This window comes from Ruditapes philippinarum, unplaced genomic scaffold, assembly GCF_026571515.1.
Source record: "Ruditapes philippinarum isolate M1 unplaced genomic scaffold, ASM2657151v2 ctg1393_1_1_1_1, whole genome shotgun sequence".
Lineage (NCBI taxonomy): Eukaryota > Metazoa > Mollusca > Bivalvia > Venerida > Veneridae > Ruditapes > Ruditapes philippinarum.
In genome coordinates, this window is record NW_026864718.1 from 267,039 (window position 1) to 288,351 (window position 21,313).

General features: G+C 32.7%; 1 protein-coding gene across 1 annotated transcript; it reads left to right on the forward strand.

Moving 5' to 3' along the window:
• The first annotated feature begins 29 nt into the window (after positions 1 to 29).
• On the forward strand, positions 30 to 21,287 carry LOC132726632 (uncharacterized). Its single transcript, XM_060711977.1, has 22 exons — positions 30 to 187; positions 1,985 to 2,143; positions 2,724 to 2,933; positions 3,367 to 3,409; positions 3,762 to 3,925; positions 4,462 to 4,602; positions 5,061 to 5,279; positions 5,632 to 5,674; positions 6,148 to 6,311; positions 7,047 to 7,220; positions 7,831 to 8,043; positions 8,577 to 8,619; positions 10,216 to 10,376; positions 11,828 to 11,983; positions 14,244 to 14,441; positions 14,964 to 15,006; positions 18,648 to 18,811; positions 19,416 to 19,577; positions 20,065 to 20,271; positions 20,571 to 20,613; positions 20,952 to 21,109; positions 21,283 to 21,287. Exons 2-22 carry the CDS (start codon positions 2,005 to 2,007, stop codon positions 21,285 to 21,287), a joined length of 2,850 nt encoding a protein of 949 aa, XP_060567960.1. The 5' UTR covers positions 30 to 187; positions 1,985 to 2,004.
• Positions 21,288 to 21,313: the final 26 nt, after the last annotated feature.

The following is a 21,313-nucleotide window of genomic DNA, read 5'->3' on the forward strand; positions in this document are numbered from 1 at the left end:
ATGCTATTACCATTTAATTGCAGCTTCATAATTGACTATTTTCATGGAGGTAGAATCTTTGCCTTGGATTTAAATATCAGTGCCTGTTTTGAGAGTAACAACGAATGTGAACATACTGTACCAATCTTCACACAAACTGTCTTACCAAAAGTCTCATGTAGCTGGCTCAATGGCTTTAACCAAAATGGTAAAATATTTTTGACTAATTTATTGATCTATATCAATTCCCAGGGTATATTCAACACAACATTACATTGTTGTTCAAAATTTAATACATGTTATAAACTATATACATTTTAACAGAATTCTAATAAAAATTTGACAGGTGAATATCAAAAAAAAAGTGAAACAATTTGTAGTCTGCAATGAACAAAAGAAATTGCAAGTTAAAACCATTGTATAGATTACATGCAAAGATTATCAAATTTGTAGCTGTTTTTGTTATAGGTCAGAAGTTGAGAATATATTCAAATACAAGCAATTACTATAAAAACAGTAACTCCGGTTCTTAATAATTTTAAAGCAATGTCAAATTATCGCTATATGTTATTTATCTGTACATATACTTATTAGTCCCCTACCGGTTTACCGGAGGGGACTTTAGGTTTACCCTCCGTCCGTCTGTCCGTCTGTCCGTCCGTCAGTCCGTCCGTCTGTCCGTCCGTCAGTCCGTCCGTCCACAAAACTGGATCCCGCGATAAACGCAAAAAGTACTGAAAATATTTTAATGAAACTTGATATATGGATAGATGGCGGTATGGAGATTATGCACGTCTTTTTCTTTCTTCCTATGTTGAAAATTCTTGTTGCTATGGCAAACAAATAGACTGAAAATATGGCAAATTTTACACATAACCTGGATCCCGCGATACGCAAAAAGTACTGAAAATATTTTTATGAAACTTGATATATGGATAGATGGCGGTATGGAGATTGTGCACGTCTTTTTCTTTACTTCCTATGTTGAAAATTCTGGTTGCTATGGCAACAAATAGACTGAAAAATATGGCAAATTTTACACATAACCTGGATCCCACGATAACGCAAAAAGTACTGAAAATATTTTTATGAAACTTGATATATGGATAGATGGCAGTATGGAGATCATGCACGTCTTTTTCTTTACTTCCTATGTTGAAAATTCTGGTTGCTATGGCAACAAATAGACTGAAAATATGGCAAATTTTACACATAACCTGGATCCAGTGATAACACAAAAAGTACTGAAAATATGTTTATGAAACTTGACATATGGGTAGATGGCAGTATGGAAATTATGCACATCCTTTTTTATCTTCCTATGTTGAAAATTCTGGTTGCTATGGCAACAAATAGACTGAATTTCAAGATTTCTGATTCTAGTTTTTTCGCTATAAGTTTTTTATTTCTTAAGGTATTTTCTTCAAAACTTTAAATATAAAGTTGCTTGTCATCAACCACATCATATGTGACAAGGTTTACAACTCTAGCACAAAATTTATCAGAATTACCTCCCTTGAACTTAAAATTTGTGAAAAACCATTGTTTTTTTTTAATAACTTCTTTTTTCTGAATGTATCTACTTCAAACTTCATATAAATGTTTCTTATTGTCACTCAACATTTGTGAGTGTTCAATACTCTAGCAAGACTATTTCCAGAATTATGCCCCTTTTGAACTTAGACTTTTTTTTTGAGAAATTGGTAATTTTTACTCCAACTTCTTCAATCATGAAAGGATTTTAAAAATGTTATATTTTGATAACAGGGATGTTTAAAAAATAACATTAGAGTGTCCTTCAGTCCGTCTGTCTGTACATAAAAACTGTTTCCTGTGATCACTTTTAAAGAACTTTTTTAACAAATTTACATAAAATAGGAACCTAGGTGAATGGCCAATGGCCCTTCAGAATGTTGCTTGGGCCCTTACCGGTAGGAGACTTATGGATTGCTTGCAATACTATGATAATTGCTTGTTTCTAATACCTTGCCATTTTCCTTGTCAGACTTTGATCTTGACTCCTGGATGGTGAGCAATGATGTAGATCCAGGTAGCCCACTTTCTCCAACATATTTTGAAATGTTAATGGCAGACTTGGACATAAATCAGTACATAACACCAGACAATTGCTGGGGATCATTCAATGATTCCATGTGGATCAATGGTAAATATTTTAATTCTAATCTTGAGTAACTACTGTTCATGATTGAAATATCTGTAAGCCTCCTGAGAATTGAAAGCTAACACAGAAAGAAACACACTAACTACAAGAGTTTAAAGATAAGAATGGTTGAAGAAAAATTGAAATGTAATAGTTTTCATTACAAGTAACTGTATGAAATAGATATTAATCTTGATTTTGTTACCTCGGATATCTTTCAGTTTTGTTTTTGTCTCTTATTGTTTCATGTTTGTCTTTTTGTGAAAAAAAAACATCAACCTTGGACAGGACATTTTCATTCTATAAGCTAGAACTTGCATACTTTTAACAAAACATACGTCTGGGCAAGAGCTTTGCTTTGAAATAATGAAATATTACTTTGATCCCTTCAACAACAAAAAAATCCATATTTCAGCATAACTTAGTTATTATAAAGACATTAATTTGGAATGGAAGCATACATTTTGTGATGTACAAGCATATCTTATCTATCTATAAAACTTTTTTTAATTCATTGTTTTTGTGGGTTTTTCTTTTTTTTGGTTGAATACTGGTAGATAATTCCTTTGCCATTATATTGCAGATTGCCCTCTCAGATTGAGTCTTCCAGAGCTACCGGACAACGTAGGGTGTTATATTGACTCGAGTTGTTTACATATAGAATGTTGCTACCTTGTTCCAGAACTAAACCATGCATTTAGTTTGTCTCTGAGGGTAGATGACTGCAACTATGATATTACAACAAGTATTGAACAATTGCAGATGCAAAGAAAACTTTCCTTATTTGAATTTGGTAAGTTAACCATGAGTACAACTTTCATAAGTTTTAGACTTACAACAACCTATAAATAATTATAGCAGAGTAACTGTTATTTAAGATCAATTTTTTACTTTTTAATTAGAACAATGTGAAGTAATATTTTTTTGTTTAAAAGGTAACCTGTTCACAAATGACATAACATTAGACCTGGTCTTTAGTAACAGATAAAAAGGTAGTCATACTTTTTGTCTAGTTTGTTAAAAATGCTTATTTGGGAATTATCGTCCATGGATGGTTACTTTTTTGATATTTTAATTTCTATGTTAAGTTTTATATGACCTTGTCACTGATAAGTTTTTATGAATACTGCTGAGTTTTTCTTGAGAATGAATACTTATACATGTTATTAATATTTTTTTATAATCATTATCTGTATACTTAATATTGTCTTTGTTATTTTTCTCAGGAAAACAAATCACATTTGATCTGGATGGGTTGCTTGTTTTAAGGTAAGATATCCATTTTGCAGTGAAGTATGTTGATTTTTCTTAAAGTACATTCTTATGCTTGACTTAATGGATGGTGATGATCTTCCTGACAAGTAAAAGCTAAAGGACTGCTTATTATGTGATGAGCATTTACTGTGTTGATATGAATATCAGTCAAACCCAATTTTAAAATTGAGAACATTTCATGTTTAAATCTTCACTAATATCTTTATTTAATACAGTATTACTAATCTCAAAAATACAAATTCTTGTATCTAGACTTTGAATATTTGATATGGATAAGATTAAAAATACTGCAATCGGTATTAAGATAATAAAAATTATACAGTAATAAATTGTTTTTTTCCTTCAGGTTTATGGTGGCATATCTGGATATCAAGGATAGCTATGTTATAGACCTGGAAATACAGCTATATCTGCAAGCAAATAGTTCAGCAACAGAAGAACTGAGAATTCTTGAGGACATTTCAATTCCACGCATACCATGCAATGCGGATAGCACCTTTAAAGATTCAAGTAATTACGTTATTTGTGAAGTTCACTTCAAGGAAAATTTTTTCTTTCAATCTTGTACATTAGTTTGTGCCCACTATGACAGAGTTAGGCAACTTCGTGCTTACTATTTGCTCCTGTTCATATCAAGCAATATGAACCATCTTAAAAAACTAAACTGAAATTTGTGTAAAATGCCATTTTATTCTTTTCAAATTTTTCTTTTATATCATATTGTTGCAAGTTTGTCCTTCCTTCATTTGATGAATTATTTCTTATAGCATCTTCATTTATTTGTATATTGGTATTTTCCATGGAATCCTTGTTTGTATTTTCCATGGACTTCTTGTTTGTATCCATGTACTTGCTGCTGGTATTTTCAATGGACTTCTACCCTTGGGTACGGTTTGTGGACAATAGGTTAGAATATTTTTTAATTAGATCTAATGCAATATGTAATTTTCTTTCTTGACTTAGAATAGCATAAGAAAAAGTTGTTCCAGGGGTCTCATATAGTACATATATTTAGATTATATATTATATGACCATTTTTTTTTTAGATTTTTCACTCTCAGAATGGAAGACAAAGATGAATGTTGTCAATATGGTGGACATTACAGAATACCAGGTGGCAGTTCTGCTAGAGAATATAGGCATATCAGAATTTATGTTACCATCCGAATGCTCTGTTGACACTAATGGTATCATAATTTTGTCACTTTTATTTGAAATTGATACATGTGTATATAAGTAAGTAAGTAAGTAAGTAAAGGCTACACATTTGGTCACCCAATCTTTCATGTGGGCCTCAATCTTCCATGTCTTATTTGTGACATGTCAAGAATTTCCTTTCTTTTGAATAAAAGATGCATGTAAATAGAAATAAGCTTTTGCAATATGAAATGCATGAAAAGAATAACATGTGTACATGGTGTAGTAATTTTAAGATTTTAAAATGGTTTAAGAGTTTTTAAATGGACATTTTTATTTAAATACTGAGATAGACCATTGGCCATAGTTTTTAGTTATCTAGCGTTTGTACATGTACCTTCTTAACATTATAAAAGTTGCATTAAAGTAATAAGATTTAAAAAATGATTGCTGAGAACTATCACTTTTACTGTTTTTAATTTGTATTTCTCTGTTGTTGTTTTTTCAGAAGTTGATAAATGCACAGTAGAAGCTCATTTGCCAGAATTAGAGGACTCCATTACCTGTAGATTTATAGAACAGTGTACTGGTGTTCAGTGTTGCCTTCAGTCAGCGGATGTTCCAGAAAAATTTGATATAAGTTTTCATATAGATGTATGCACTGAAAAGGTTACAATCAACATAGAGAAATTACAGTTCACAGTTCCATTTCAAAATTTTACCTGGGGTACGTAACTTTTCACAGTTTTTGACTGTTTAACTTGGTGAATGAATAAACAAATTACGATATACAGCTTTAATAATAAAATACAAATAACTGAACTTGTGCATGTACTTTTCTTTTCAAAATTGACCAAATTTTCATAGAGATTTATATTGAGATATTGACATTGAGATATTGTCAATCTCTTATATTTAATTATATATTCTTCCATGGTCAAAAACTTTTTTATTATGAGGTATTGTTGCAGTTAAACATTATATTTATATATGTGTGTGTAGGAAAGGATTATGCTGGGAAATGTTTTCATTCTATTTTCGCCAACTGTAACAAAATTGTGTGTGTAATTTCATTACAGGGTCTGTTCAGCATTTCAGTTTATTTGGAGTGATTCGATTAGAGTAAGTAATATATTAATCTTTACTTTTGCTACAGTCATGTAAAAGATTTATTCTGCTTTTGATTTGAAACTGTCAATTGTTTAATGGAATTCAATAAGTAAGCAGTCAAAGATACGGTCTGTTTAATTACATTCCCTGAAATTCAGTCTGGCCTGGCTAAGTTCTGATGACAGTGTGACAGATCTGATATAATTGCCTTTACTAAGTATTAAATAATAAAATTTCATTGCAATACAAATTCATAAAATGAGTCATGTCACGACAAACCAACATCAGTTTCTCTACTTGTAATAGGGTTGGTAAGCGAACAGCATGGATCATGATCAGACTGCGCGGATGTGCAGGCTGGTCTGGATCAATGCTGGTCGCAAACCCATTATGTTGGTTTTGTCGTGACGAGGCTCAGTGCTTCTTGCAATAATATTTATGTTTTGAAGATGTATCTCTGTTCACCCTTTACCAACAATTTTCAGGTTAGAAATATCAGAACTGGTGGAGAGGCAACTTTATAGTGTTTCATTGAATGCAAGCATCTGTTTTAATGCAATAGAGCCTTGTGGTAGGAATATCAATGTGCTTCAAAATCTAGACTTCATTTTTCCACCCTGTGATTGGACTACAGATTTTATTGATGAAGGTAGTTTTCTCTTAACAATTGTTAATCATAATCATCTTTAATCTTTACCTCTATGAATTATTGAAATGAACTTTCCCTGCTGTGCATGGTATATGATATTATGAGAGACTTCAGTATAAAACATGTTAAAATGAAGCAGAGTTTGGTCAGACTATATCTTTGTTCAGGGTCTTTGCTTAGTTCTGGTGACATAGGCAAATCAGGTCAATAATATCTAACATATGTTGCGATTAGGATCAGAACCGGATGGTTGTAATGTTGGGTAGTAATGAGGCTTGCTGAGTCTCATATGTAAGAAAAGCTGTTATTATACAGAAAGCAAAAGAAATGGTGCTACGAATGACCACTTGAGCAATTTTATTCTGTCCACAAGATTGTGATCTATTTCATAAATATGTAGTCAATTTAGTGCTAATGATAATTTTTATAACCACATCTTTTTATGGACCATATAAAGAAAACCTGTAACCTTTTCATTCTTACATTTGAAGAAAAAATATTCAAAAAAAATCCATTACCAGAGAGTACTTGTCAATACCTACATTTTATTTTTGAAGTTTGATTACACATCTGTATAAAATTAAACAGAATGTTTTAAATAAGTAATAAAGATATTTCCTATACAACATGAGAAAGCCAAATCATGTGAAAACTGTAAGATCAAATATATTTTGCAAATATAAATTTTGAGTTTGTTTGTTTGGTTTTTTAATCTTAAAATGTTATTTTCTTCAGATTTTACATTTGATTTATGGGCAAGTGAGAATGGCTACAATTCAACAAGTTTATCAGAGACTGGTACAGGTCTGTTTTTGTCATATGTTGGGGTATCAGAGTACATCCAGGCAAGAATGTGTGATATCTCCACCTACCCTTACATACCTACAGATATGAGTGGATGGAACAATGGTATGATATAGTTTATTACAGTGATAGATTTTCGTGCATTTTTAGCAATGCTGAACTCTCCCTCACTCTTCTCTTTTATTTAAATGTTATTAAAATTCAGTTCCCTTATTTCATTGTAGTATTCCTAATAATTTGAAATCATTGTCCATCTATAATCTGAGATGTAATAATCTTGGGTTAGAATTATCACTTATTAAGTACATTTCATGACGACTTTTACTGTTTGCAATTTGATATTAAAGTACAGCAAAGATGATCTTTAACAACAGCATTCTGGACAGTTCTTAAAAAGGAATATCCATGCAGAGCAATAAAAGCTAAAACAAATTATTGAATATTCACAGAGCTGACTTGGTTAAATTGAGTACATTCATGACATAAAACATTTCAAAGGACTTAAGCACCAGCTTTAGCATTATTAAGTTCTGAATGTATGGGAACCAATGATCTGGATGGACAAGATAAAATATAACAAGTTTAAGATGAAATTTTCGGGGATCTTTTTATAGCTGGCATACAGCACTTAAAATTAATTTCTTTTTCTTTTATATAGACATATTATTAATAACTTGACATTGATACTAAAAAATTTTTGTTTTATTTTTAACAGAATGTTTAGTGACGGATGTTGACCTTGAGCCAGTAACGGAAGACACACATTGTCATTTAGATGATTCATGTTCAGGATTTGATTGCTGTACCTATGTCTCGACACTAAGTCGCTCATTCCATACAAGTTACCAACTGGATCACTGTAAAAGAGTTTTGTCTATCACAATTGAGAAAATGACACATCAAATTATTCTTACAACTTTTGAGTTTGGTAAGTGATATGCATGTCTAGTATATTTTTATTTAGCTACAACAATTCAACATCACATTTAATAACTAAATGCAACAATTGCATGAAATAAAAAAAACATAGTAAGGCTTTTCAATAACTGTCATTAATGGTAAAATCCACTGCATCATATTATTGGCTACACAGCAACGATGGGTAATTTCCTATAATTATATATATGTTTTGTGGCTTTACCCACTCACTTTGGAAATGACCCAGTTTTTTTTGGGTTTTTTTTCCAAACAAAATGAAAACTGCACTTACTTCATATATTGGCCATATGTTGTACATGTATTTCTTATATTACATGTTTATATACTTGATGCAAAACAGAATCATATCAATATTATTTTCTTTGAAATATTTAAATGATGAATATGCAAACATTTATCCTGATGAACTTCTTTGTTTTCTTATTTTTCTAATTTTATTTTTGTGTATATCAAATTATTTATATGACACTATAATATGAAAAATTATATATTCATCTTTTGCATTCAAACTGATTGTTTCAGATGTTTGGCATCATCACAGCCTGAATGGTTTCATTCAAATTGAGTAAGTTCACTTTCCCTTGCTTATAAAAAAAATCACTTTAAAGATATTTTATTATCTGAATTAAATGCATGTAGTCCCTGTGCATAAGCTGTCTGTTTTATTTGTTGGTTTAAACATATTTATTTTAGCTTGATTGCGAAACAAGTTCTTGCAACTATTAATAATCACTCCCTGGAACTAACCAGTACTAGTGTTATATGAGGAATCAAGGCTGTGACCTGGTTAGGGCTCGAACCCATGATCCCTGGGTTGAGAGGCAGACACTTTAACCACTTTGCCAGACCTCTTCCCTCATTCAATTAGCTTTACAGTATCTATAATCTGTATATTTACATGTTAAGAAGGTAATTGTGTGTTGTTAATGATAATTATTAGTACATGTATTTAAATGTTGTATCTTCATCAAATTAATTTTGTATTTACACAGTAAATATTCTATTCATTACATTAAAGCAAAATCATATTATTGTGGTGTTTTGGTTCACCTTATTAATTTACAGATTGATAAGAATTTCATACTTCCCTCATAGCATTGATCGATGGAATAAGCTACCTAACAACATTGTCATCCTGCCCAACTTAAGGTATTACCACCCAAATGGGCACCATAAGGAACTAAAAAATTGACATCATCTAAGGTCTAAAGTACACCTGTATGCAAAATTTAAACAAAGTTTACCTACAGAAATCAAGTTATGGCCACTTTTCTGAACTCCAGCTAGGATGTTATGAGGGCCTTATTTTAGAAATGAGGGATCTTTAAATAATCTGCAATAACATGCTAATGAAAAATGTTTTCCCATTATTTTTTGGTAAGAAACAAAAAGTACCATTCAGCTAACAAGCCACATAAGCAAAATTATGGTTTCTACTTTAAATTTATGAAATCTGTATAAAAATGTTACCCTACCCCACACATTTTTACCACATGTCTGACCATTTTCCTACTTAGGGAGCCTAATTTAAAAAATCCTTACAATTTACCCAAATGAGTGCCTGTTTTTAAAGTTTCCCTAAATTTTTTGGTTGATCTTGTAAAATATGAAATACTTTTACCATCTAGTTTTGATTTTATTACACTTTAAAAGTATCAGGTACCATATTTATTACTAGATTTAGCATAATTTAGCCAATAAATACCTATATAAATTTAAAAATCAAAATTAAACACTTTTCTTTCCAAATGGGACATGAGAGATACATAAATAATGGTAAAAGAAAAAAAGAAAGAAAAAAAAAGTTGACCCTTCTGGGGATTGAACCCATGGCCCTCATTTTCAATGTAGTTAACAGTAGTTCTAGCCTATTTGAATACTCTTCAAAGCGGAGGTAATACATTAGGATGGTAATACCTTAAGTCTGTTCAAACGGGTAGGTTAGTAGGGTCGCAGTATTAGTCTTGCTCCCAGTGTTTTTAACTAAAACTCGTGTGTGCACTTAATGCCTGCCCATATCACTCGGGAGAGGGGTTGGCAGTATTCAGAGATAAAATTGAATATACTACATAATAAGCCTTGCATTATATTATGTCTTCATCACCTACTTCAAGTTGTTACCATCTTTTTTAACTTTTCTCTCTCTACATATATATTTCAGTTATTTAGTGAGACATCTCCCAGCTAAGCAGCTCTTTATCTTATCCATTCACCTGGCTATATGTTTGGACAAAACCAATTGTGCTGTGAGAACATCAATACTGAAAGAAGCTGTCGTGCCTAATATACCCTGTGAATGGAATCCAGATTTGACTGATACAGGTATTGCTTTTACAACACTTGATAATGATGTCTTTAATATTAGGAAAAGTTGAGCTTATTTAAATGAATTCTGAAACTGAACTCATTCCCATCTAAAGAAGTGATAATTTTTCTTATTTATGAACCAATACAACAGTGTTGTTTTGCTTGATTTATTGTAGTATTCCATTGAATCACATAGCACAAACACAGATACAAAATAATTGATAAGATAATATTATATGTTAAGGACTATAAGAAATAAAAAGTAAACACAAAGCCTTATTTCCATTGTGGTCCTTAATATATAGTATTTTATGACATAGAAAAATATTGATTATGACAAATTTAAAAAAAATATTTTATTGCTAATTTGGACAAAAATGACTAGAAGAAAAAGATTGTTGTAACAATTAGCTTTTAAGTTCTTTTTACATTGATAATTTTTATGCCCCCACAATGTGGGAGCATATAGCGTTGCACTTGTCCATCCGTCCGTCCGTCCGTCAGTCCGTCCGTCCGTACGTCCCGAAATCTTGTGAACGCAACTCCTCTTAAACCGGTTGGCAGATTTTGCTTAAACTTACAGGGATAAACAACCTTAATGTGTAGATGGTAGTAAAGGAAGGAATTTTTGCTGCGACCAAATTTAACAGAATTATGGCCCTTTGTTTATTTTTTCACTAGATACTATGTAGAAATTTTGTGAACGCAACTCCTCTTAAACCGGATGGCAGATTTTGCTTAAACTTACAGGGATGAACAACCTTAATGTGTAGATGGTAGTAAAGGAAGGAATTTTTGCTGCGACCAAATTTAACAGAATTATGGCCCTTTGTTGATTTTTTCACTATATACTATGTAGAAATTTTGTGAACGCAACTCCTCTTAAACTGGATGGCAGATTTTGCTTAAACTTACAGGGATGAACAACCTTCAGGTGTAGATGGTAGTAAAGGAAGGAATTTTTGCTGCGACCAAATTTTACAGAATTATGGCCCTTTGTTGATTTTTTTCACTATATACTATGTAGAAATTTTGTGAATGCAACTCCTCTTAAACCGGATGGCAGAATTTGCTTAAACTTCCAGGGATGAACAACCTTAATGTGTAGATGGTAGTAAAGAAAGGAATTTTGCTGCAACCAAATTTAACATAATTATGGCCCTTTGTTGATTTTTAGTTTTCAACTTGTGTCACATGTAGTCCAAAAATTATTTGACCTAGAGTCATAAGATTGACAGAACAGTGGCGTGTGGGGGCATCCGTGTCCTATGGACACATTTCTAGTTTTTAAAATAAAATGAATTGTGTCTCCTGTAAGTGACTAAACTTGATAAATTAAAAATATTCCAATGCAGCATTGAAGTTGGAAATAATTAGCCTCTACTAATTAAACACATAATTTGCGATAATTGATAAGTAATAGAGTGTAGTATGATGATATTAGTTTATTTGTTTGATTTTATCAGATTTCTCGTTGACTGAATGGAAATATGATAGACAAATTGGAGAGAATGATACATTAAGCATCAGTCAGCAGACAGAATTGTCAGATGATATTGGAGTGTCACATTATCTTAATGATCAGCAATGTAGTGCTGGTGTTGTAGATAATGAGGCAACAGGTGAATCATTTATCAAAATGTCCTAATGTTCATATGTTCTAAAGTTTCAAACAGTACATTTTTTTAAATATTTTCTTAAGTCAAAATAATGTTACAGAAACTGTCTTGTTGACATTAAGAAATTGTTATGACAAAATTGGCATGCATGTCTGCACTTCTGTAGAACTAAGACATGTATTTCAGTTTTGAAGACATTACATTTTTGCTTTTTTTTGCTAAACAGAAAGTATTTCTATCCTAAGATAAGCTTATAATATTATGATTAATGTTTTGGATTTGAAAATATTTAAGGAATTGACAAGTTTACAAATTTAATATTATTATGCCCCCACTTCGAAGAAGAGGGGGTATATTGCTTTGCACTTGTCGGTCCGTAGACCAAATGGTTTCCGAGTGATAACTAAAGAACCCTTAGGCCTAGGAACTTTAAACTTGGTATGGTGATTGGTCATGACAAGTAGATGACCCCTATTGATTTTGGGGTCAAGGGGTCAAAGGTCAAGGTCACATTGACCTTGTAAGCAAAAACGGTTTCCGATCACTAACTAAAGAACCCTTAGGCCTAGGAACTTCAAACTTAGTATGGTGATTAGTCATGATCAGTAAATGACCCCTATTGATTTTGGGGTCAAGGGGTCAAAGGTCAAGGTCACATTGACCTCTTAGGTAAAAACGGTTTCCGATCAATAACTAAAGTACCCTTAGGCCTAGGAACTTCAAACTTGGTATCCTGATTGGTTATGACCAGCAGATGACCCCTATTGATTTTAGGGTTAAGGGGTCAAAGGTCAAGGTCACATTGACTTTGTAGGTAAAAACGGTTTCCGATCAATAACTAAAGAACCCTTAGGCCTAGGAACTTCAAACTTGGTATGGTGATTGGTCATGACAAGTAGATGACCCCTATTGATTTTGGGGTCAAGGGGTCAAAGGTCAAGGTCACATTGACCTTGTAAGCAAAAACGGTTTCCGATCAATACCTAAAGAACCCTTAGGCCTAGGAACTTTAAACTTGGTATGGTGATTGGTCATGACCAGCAGATGACCCCTATTGATTTTGGGGTTAAGGGGTCAAAGGTCAAGGTCACATTGACCTTGTAGGTAAAAATGGTTTCCAATCAATAACTTAAGAACCCTTAGGCCTAGGAACTTCAAACTTAGCATGGTGATTGGTCATGACCAGCAGATGACCCCTATTGATTTTGGGGTCAAGGGGTCAAAGGTCAAGGTCACATTGACCTTGTAGGTAAAAACGGTTTCCGATTAATTAACTTAAAACGCCTAGGCCTAGGAACTTCAAACTTAATATGATAATTGGTCATGACCAGCAGATGACCCCTATTGGTTTTGGGATCAAGGGGTCAAAGGTCAAGGTCACATATACCTTGTAAGTAAAAACAATTTTTGATCAATAGCTAAAGAACGCTTAGGCTTAGGAACTTCAAACTTGGCATGGTGATTGGTCATGACCAGCAGATGACCCCTATTGACTTTGGGGTCAAGGGGTCAAAGGTCAAGGTCACATTGACCTTGTAGGTAAAAACGGTTTCCGATTAATAACTAAAGAACGCTTAGGCCTAGAAACTTCAAACTTGGTATGATGGTTGGTCATGACCAGCAGATGACTCCTATTGATTTTTGGGTCAAGGGGTCAAAGGTCGAGGTCACATTGACTTTGTAGGTAAAAACGGTTTCCGATCAATAACTAAAGAACGATTAGACCTAGAAACTTCAAACTTGGTATGATGATTGGTCATTGCCAGCAGATGACCCCTATTCTTTTGGGGTCAAGGGGTCAATGTCATATTGACCTTGTACTTAATGACGGTTCCTGACCAATAACTCAACAACTCAAGTTGCCTTGGTTGATATTTTTATTTTAAACTAAAAATGCTTTTGGTATACACATTTGAAGGTCTTATGTAATATAACAACTTGGCTGTCATTAATGAGGCCTACATGATTCATAAAATTTATGCATATATTATTTGGTAAGATTTGTAATAACTTAAATTGCTGCACACAACCTATGGGGTCACAATAATTATTACCTTGTGACTAGTCATGACCAGTAGATACTAGATAACCCTTACTAATTGTTTGTTCACTGGGTCAGAAGTCATGCATAATAACCTGATCACATGACTTATTGGCTGCCGATAGGGTGCATACATGTTTTACAAACATATCTTGTTAAATTGAATTTAAATTCTTAACATGTTTGATTTATCAATACTTATCTAATACATGTTTTTCACAGATTGCAACCCACCAGAATCATTTCCTTCGTCAGTTTGCAGTATGACAGATAGTTGCAGTGGTATTGAATGCTGTGTCTTCTCGGAAGTTTTACAAAGATATATTTCATATTTCTTCCATTTTGATGAATGTAACCACATGCTGTATGTTAGAATAGAAACATTCACAAAAAGCATGTCACTTTATGACTACACATATGGTAAGTAGATTGGTAGAAACAATTTTCATTTTTTGAAATCTTTTATGAAAGAAAATATTTAGGTCTTTCATTTTCATTTCATTCAATTACTCTGAAAACTGCTTCAGTTTATTCTGTCTTATCTGTATGTGAAATTTTACTGCCTTTTCTAGTTTTATGCTTTATAACCCAAGGAGTAGAAGCAATTTCTATGTATTTTGACTCATCCTGGATAGTGAATGTGCTAGGCTAGCCTTAATATCACATATTTAGAATTTGATAAAAATTTTACAACTTGAGAAACAATTTTATGAGTTTATAAAAAGTAATACTTAAAATTACCATGAATATAGAGGTATGCTGCTTGAAAGTGGAAAACTGTTGATAAATAAATAAGCTTTAAAAACAGTAAATAAATAGGTAGGTAGATAATTGAAGAAAACAACAATATATTTTTAAATTTAGTTTTGTCAAAATGTAAAAAATTAACAAACTTTAGCCTATCTTTATATATTTAATGTATCATATTTTGATTAATTACAGGATCTGCGATAACGTTTTCCCTGAATTCTATTTTCCAAATTGAGTAAGTTAAACTTTGTTTTTGACAAAAACATTTTTGATTACAATTTTTACATCCTTAAACTTTTACTTTAAATGACATCCTCTCATAAACCATTAAGCCAATTTCATCAAAACTTCACAGAAATGTTCCTTTGGTGGTCACCTTTCAAAATTGTTTATAGTAAAAACTTAAAAAATCTTTTTTTAAAGAACCCAAAGAGCTAAAGCTAAGATATTTAGCATGAAACATGTTCTAATGGATGTCTACCAAATTTGTTCAAATAAGAGCCCTTGGGTCAAAATTGGCCAAGCCCCGGGGGTCATTGATTTTCCTTATATATGTATTGCAAAAACTTCTTTGAAAAAACCCAAATAGCTAGAGTTTAGATACTAAGCATGAAACATCTTCTAGTGAGTGTCTACAAAGGTTGTTCAAATTAAAGCCCTGGGGTCAAAATTGGCCCTCACTCAGCCCGGGGGTCATTGATTTTATTTATATGTATAGCAAAAAGTCTTCTTTGAAAAATCCCAAAAAGCTAGAGTTTAGATATTAAGCATGAAACATCTTCTAGTGAGTTTGTTCAAGTAAAAGCCCTGGGGTCAAAACTGGCCCCGCCCCAGGGGTGTCATTGCTTTTAACTATATGTGTATAGTAAAAACTTAAAAAATCTTCTTTTGAAAACTCAACAAGCTAGACCTTAGATGTTTAGCATGAAACATCTTCTAGTGGGTGTCTACCAAGTTTGTTCAAATCAAAGCCCTGGGGTTTAAACTGGCCCCGCTCTGGGGGCCTATATACAGGTGAGCGACTTCAGGGCCATCATGGCTCTCTTGTTGTAATTACTACTAAAAAGTTTGTTAACAGAAATCGCTATTGTCCTTATTTGTGTACATGTATATAGAAAAATCTCTGATAGGATTAGATATTAAGCATGATGTATCTGGCAGCATAATCTGTTATATTTTTATAAGATAATTGTCCCCCGCCTTTTCGAAGAAAAAAGGGGGATATAGTAATAGGCTCCGTCCGTCCGTCCGTCCATCCGTCACACTTTCGTGTCCGGTCCATAACTTTGTCATTTATCAAAGGAATCTGAAATAACTTGGCACAAATGTTTGTTATAATAAGACGATGTGTCATGCGCAACAATCAGACCCCTAACTCCAGGGTCAAGGTCGCACGTGCTCATTCAAGGTCAACATTGTCTATTTGATGATATATGTCGTGTCCGGTCCATAACTTTCTTATCTTTGAAGGGATTTTGTAAATACTTGCCACAATTGTTCACAATAATGAGACAATGTGTCATGCGCAACAACCGGTCACCTACCTTCAAGGTCAAGGTCACACTTGGAGGTCAAAGATTAACATAGTCTATTACAGGGTATATTTTGTGTCCAGTCCATAACTTTTTCATTTATCAAAGGAATCTGAAATAACTTGGCACAAATGTTTGTTATAATAAGATGATGTGTCATGCGCAACAACCACACCCCTACCTCCAGGGTCAAGGTCGCACGTGCTCATTCAAGGTCAACATTGTCTATTTGATGATATATGTCGTGTCTGGTCAATAACTTTCTTATTTTTGAAGGGATTTTGTAAATTCTTGCCACAATTGTTCACAATAATGAGACAATGTGTCATGCGCAACAACTGTCACCTACCTCCAAGGTCAAGGTCACACTTGGAGGTCAAAGATTAACATAGTCTATTACAGGGTATATTTCGTGTCCGGTCCATAACTTTTTTATAGATTGAAGGATTTTGTAAATACTTGCCACAAATAGTAACAATAATGAGACAATGTGTCATGAGCAACAACCGGTCACCTACCTCCAAGGTCAAGGTCACACTTGGATGTCAAAGATTAACATAGTCTATTACAGGGTATATTTTGTGTCAGGTCCATAACTTTTTCATTTATCAAAGGAATCTGAAATAACTTTGCACAAATGTTTCTTATAATAAGACGATGTGTCATGCGCAACAACCAGACCCCTAACTCCAGGGTCAAGGTCGCACTTGCTCATTCAAGGTCAACATTGTCTATTTGATGATATATGTTGTGTCCAGTCCATAACTTTCTTATCTCTGAAGGGATTTTGTAAATACTTGCCACAATTGTTCACAATAATGAGACGATGTGTCATGCGCAACAACCGGTCACCTACCTCCAAGGTCAAGGTTACACTTGGAGGTCAAAGATTAACATAGTCTATTACAGGGTATATTTTGTGTCAGGTCCATAACTTTTTCATTTATCAAAGGAATCTGAAATAACTTGGCACAAATGTTTGTTATAATAAGACGATGTGTCATGCGCAACAACCAGACCCCTAACTCCAGGGTCAAGGTCGCACTTGCTCATTCAAGGTCAACATTGTCTATTTGATGATATATGTTGTGTCCAGTCCATAACTTTCTTATCTCTGAAGGGATTTTGTAAATACTTGCCACAATTGTTCACAATAATGAGACGATGTGTCATGCGCAACAACCGGTCACCTACCTCCAAGGTCAAGGTTACACTTGGAGGTCAAAGATTAACATGGTCTATTACAGGGTATATTTTGTGTCCGGTCCATATCTTTTTTATTGATGAAAGGATTTTGTAAATACTTGCCACAAATAGTCCCTATGATAAGACAATGTGTCATGCACAACACCTGCATCCCTACCTCCAGGTTCAAGGTCACACTTAGAGGTCAAAAGTTAACATAGTCTGTTTTAGGGTATATTTTGTACTTCTTCAGGATTTTGAAATTACTAGGCACAAATGGTCACAATAATAAGACAATATGTCAGGTACAACACCTGCACCCCTACCTCCAAGGTCAAGGTCACACTTACAGGTCAAAGGTTAACAGAGTCTGTTATATGGTTTATTTTGTGTCCTGTCTATAACTTCTTCATAGATCAAGGGATTTTACTGAGCACAAATAATCACCATGATAACATGATATGTCATGCGTAACACATGTGTCCCTACCTCAAAGGTGAAGGTCACACATAGAGGTCAAAGATTTACATAGTCTGTTATAGGGTATATTTTGTGCCCGGTCCATAACCTGGGATTTTAAAAATACTTTGCACAAATAATCACAATAATAAGATGATATGTCAGGCGCAAAACATGGGTCCCTACCTCCAAGGTCACACTTAGAGGTCAAAGATTGACATAGTGTGTTATAGGGTATATTTTGTGTCCGATCTATAACTTCTACATAGTTCAAGATTTTGAAAATACTTGGCACAAATAGTAATAATAATAAGACGATATGTCATGCACAACACCTGCACCCCTACCTCCAAGGTCAAGGTCCCACTTAGAGGTCAAAGGTTAACATGATAGAATTTGAAATTCTGTGTTTCATTTTACTAGTATTTCTTTAATAAATTTATTGTTACATTTGCAGATCTAGCATTGATCATAATTTTGGACTGAAAGTCCTGAAATCCATAACTAAATCTTTTGAAATAGCACAATTTTATGCTTCATTGGTAACTCTGTTACAAATTCTTGTTATTGTAAAAATCCATTGCATAATTGTAGAATTGTTTTTAAAATGAATAATATTATGTCAGAAAGATACTATAAAATAATATTGATTTTATTTATTTGTACTCAAATACTCTTAAGCAATATAATTTTATTGCAGGTTTGCTGTTGATCATCTGGACTTCTATAAAAGAAACATTATCAGTTTAACTATAAAGGAATGCTATGGACTTAATGAAACCTGTGTGTTGTCTACTGAAGTACTAAACCATGCAAGTTTTCCAAGCCAAAACTGTCCTACAGACAAAACGTATAATAACAGAGGTAAACACTGTTTTGCAAAATCATATAATTTAAACCAAAATTGATAAATTCACGATTCTGATAAATGCCATTTTGTTGTGTGGATGTCTTCACTGGATATTGAGGAAAATAATGGCCATATTTTTGTTGAATTATTGAAATAAGTGTGCACTTATGCACAATTTTAATGTGGTTAAAAGAAAAACTTGAATAAAACATTGTTGTTTATTCTCAAGCCGTTTTCTTGCCTTTGGTTAAGAAACTCTTTATTAGCAAAAAAAGCAAAATTTTCTTTGATGACAATTTTTTTTTCTTTTGTACATGAAGAAATATAGTAGGATGGTGCTATTGATAACCACAGTATATATTCATCGTTTTTGTTACAAATTGTAATAATACAGACTTATTTCATTATTTATTTTACTGATCATTAATTTAAAAGTACATAATAATGGTTATCAAAGTTTAAATCAAAGACAAATAATATTTAGGTCAGTCTGCCATGTTTTTGGGTGGCTTTATGTTTGCTAACTAGCTCATGTTCAGATTGACTCAGTGTCCATGGGGACAGGATAGTAGCTGGGAGTACCATAAACAAGTAATCTGTAAAATGTTGTATTTTCAGGCTTTTCCTTATCCACATGGTTGGATGACAACAACATCAATTCCTCACTTCTAGAAGATGTTGCATTATCTAGAATTATGAAAGATCTTGGGGCTAATCAATATTTGCTTGCCACTGAGTGCTCTGTTCAAACTGCCAATGTCACAAATGGATGGATCAATGGTTTGTTTATCATGTATCTTAATGTGTACATGTAGATAAATTAAGTTTTAGTTTACAAAGATAACAATTGTTTGCAACTCCATTAGAACAGAGTTAATTTTAAGACTGGTGAACTTTTTTCATTACAAAACTATCAACTTGTTCTTTCAAGTACAAGCAAAGAACATTCTGCACTTGACTGATTAAAAGTCTTTGCATAAGAAATATATAAAACTTTGTTGTTTGAGTGAGGTAAATTTTTTGTTCGCATAATCAAATATATGACCTGAGGATAATATTATGTATTGAAACAGTATTACTAATTGTACTATTTGACAAAGGGTCTGCTTCCATGTATATAAAGCATTTTCATATCAAATTTGTTTTATACATTTAATCCAGTCCACTTGAATTTTTAAATATCCACTATTTTCAAAGATTACCAAATATAATGCAAACAAGTTGTAAGTGACTATTGTTCTTATCTTACTTGTTTTGTCTTTTACAGATTGTCCACTGAGCATGGTGTTGCCCAATATGACCAGTGATATATCTTGTCATATGTATGATACATGTACAGCGGTGGATTGTTGTGTTATGGTGGAAGAACTTCAGAGTTCATTTAGTCTTGTATTTAGTTTACGAGAGTGTGACCTTGTTGTAGAAGTTGGTATAGAAAAACTTCATCATGAGTTATTGCTAGCTGATGTTATTGGTAAAAATGAAATGAAATTTCTTCCTTTTAGAATTATTAGCTTTAAAAAATGTTTGAAACTAAAGTATTTTTACACAGGGTCAAAGCTTAATTATGACCTTTATTTTCCTTGTCCAGAGATTAACTGAATAACTAAAACTTCAAAAAATACTATTGTGTGCTTCATGTAAAACTTCTTTTAGGCAGTGGACATTGATAAGTTTGTTACAAATCCTTGTTTCTATAGTTCCGTTCTTTCTTAAATTTATACTTTAAATTGTCATGAAAGGTTTGATATAACAAGATATTTGTAATTTCAGGAAGTCCCACCACTGTTAGTCTGAATGGCTTCCTGCAACTCCGGTAAGAATATTTGATATTAATTTATATTTCATTAAATTAAATTTTTTCACAGCTATGAAATAAAAAAGCAAATATTTGTGATTTTGAAATACTTGTTAAGTACCATTAAAAAATGTTCAATTTTTTTAATGGACTAATGTCTTTTTTTCTATTCTTCCATGGAAAATGGTTAAAGTTAGAAATCATTAGCAAAGTATGAATAGCTTCATTTCCTGATTTGATATACATCTGCTAAAAGTCTAAAATAATCCCCCTCAAAAATTATTTTATTGAATGGCTTTGCATATTCCTGCATCAGAAACCATTGTGCTGAATTGAAAATTGTGATTTATTCACAGGTTTACTATAGAAGAGTTTTCTGCTGAAGAATATATACTTGATGTGAAAGTACAGATTTGTTTAGAAAGTGGATCTGCATGCAAAGAGATCAGTGTTTTTGAAGAAACAAAACTTCAAAGATATGTGTGCGACTTTCCACCAATTTTTGATAATGAAGGTAATGACAGAGGTGTCTCAATAATGGTTTTACTTTTTAAAAATAATTTTCTTAAATTTTATTTAATTTAAACAAATGATCCCAGTTATGAAAAAATCTTTGTTTGAGCTTTTTTTTGGTAAAAAAATCCGAAATTGAGTCCTTTATGGGTTTTTGAAAAATTTAAATTTAAGATTAGGGGGAACTCAATGCCCTCTTTTTGAA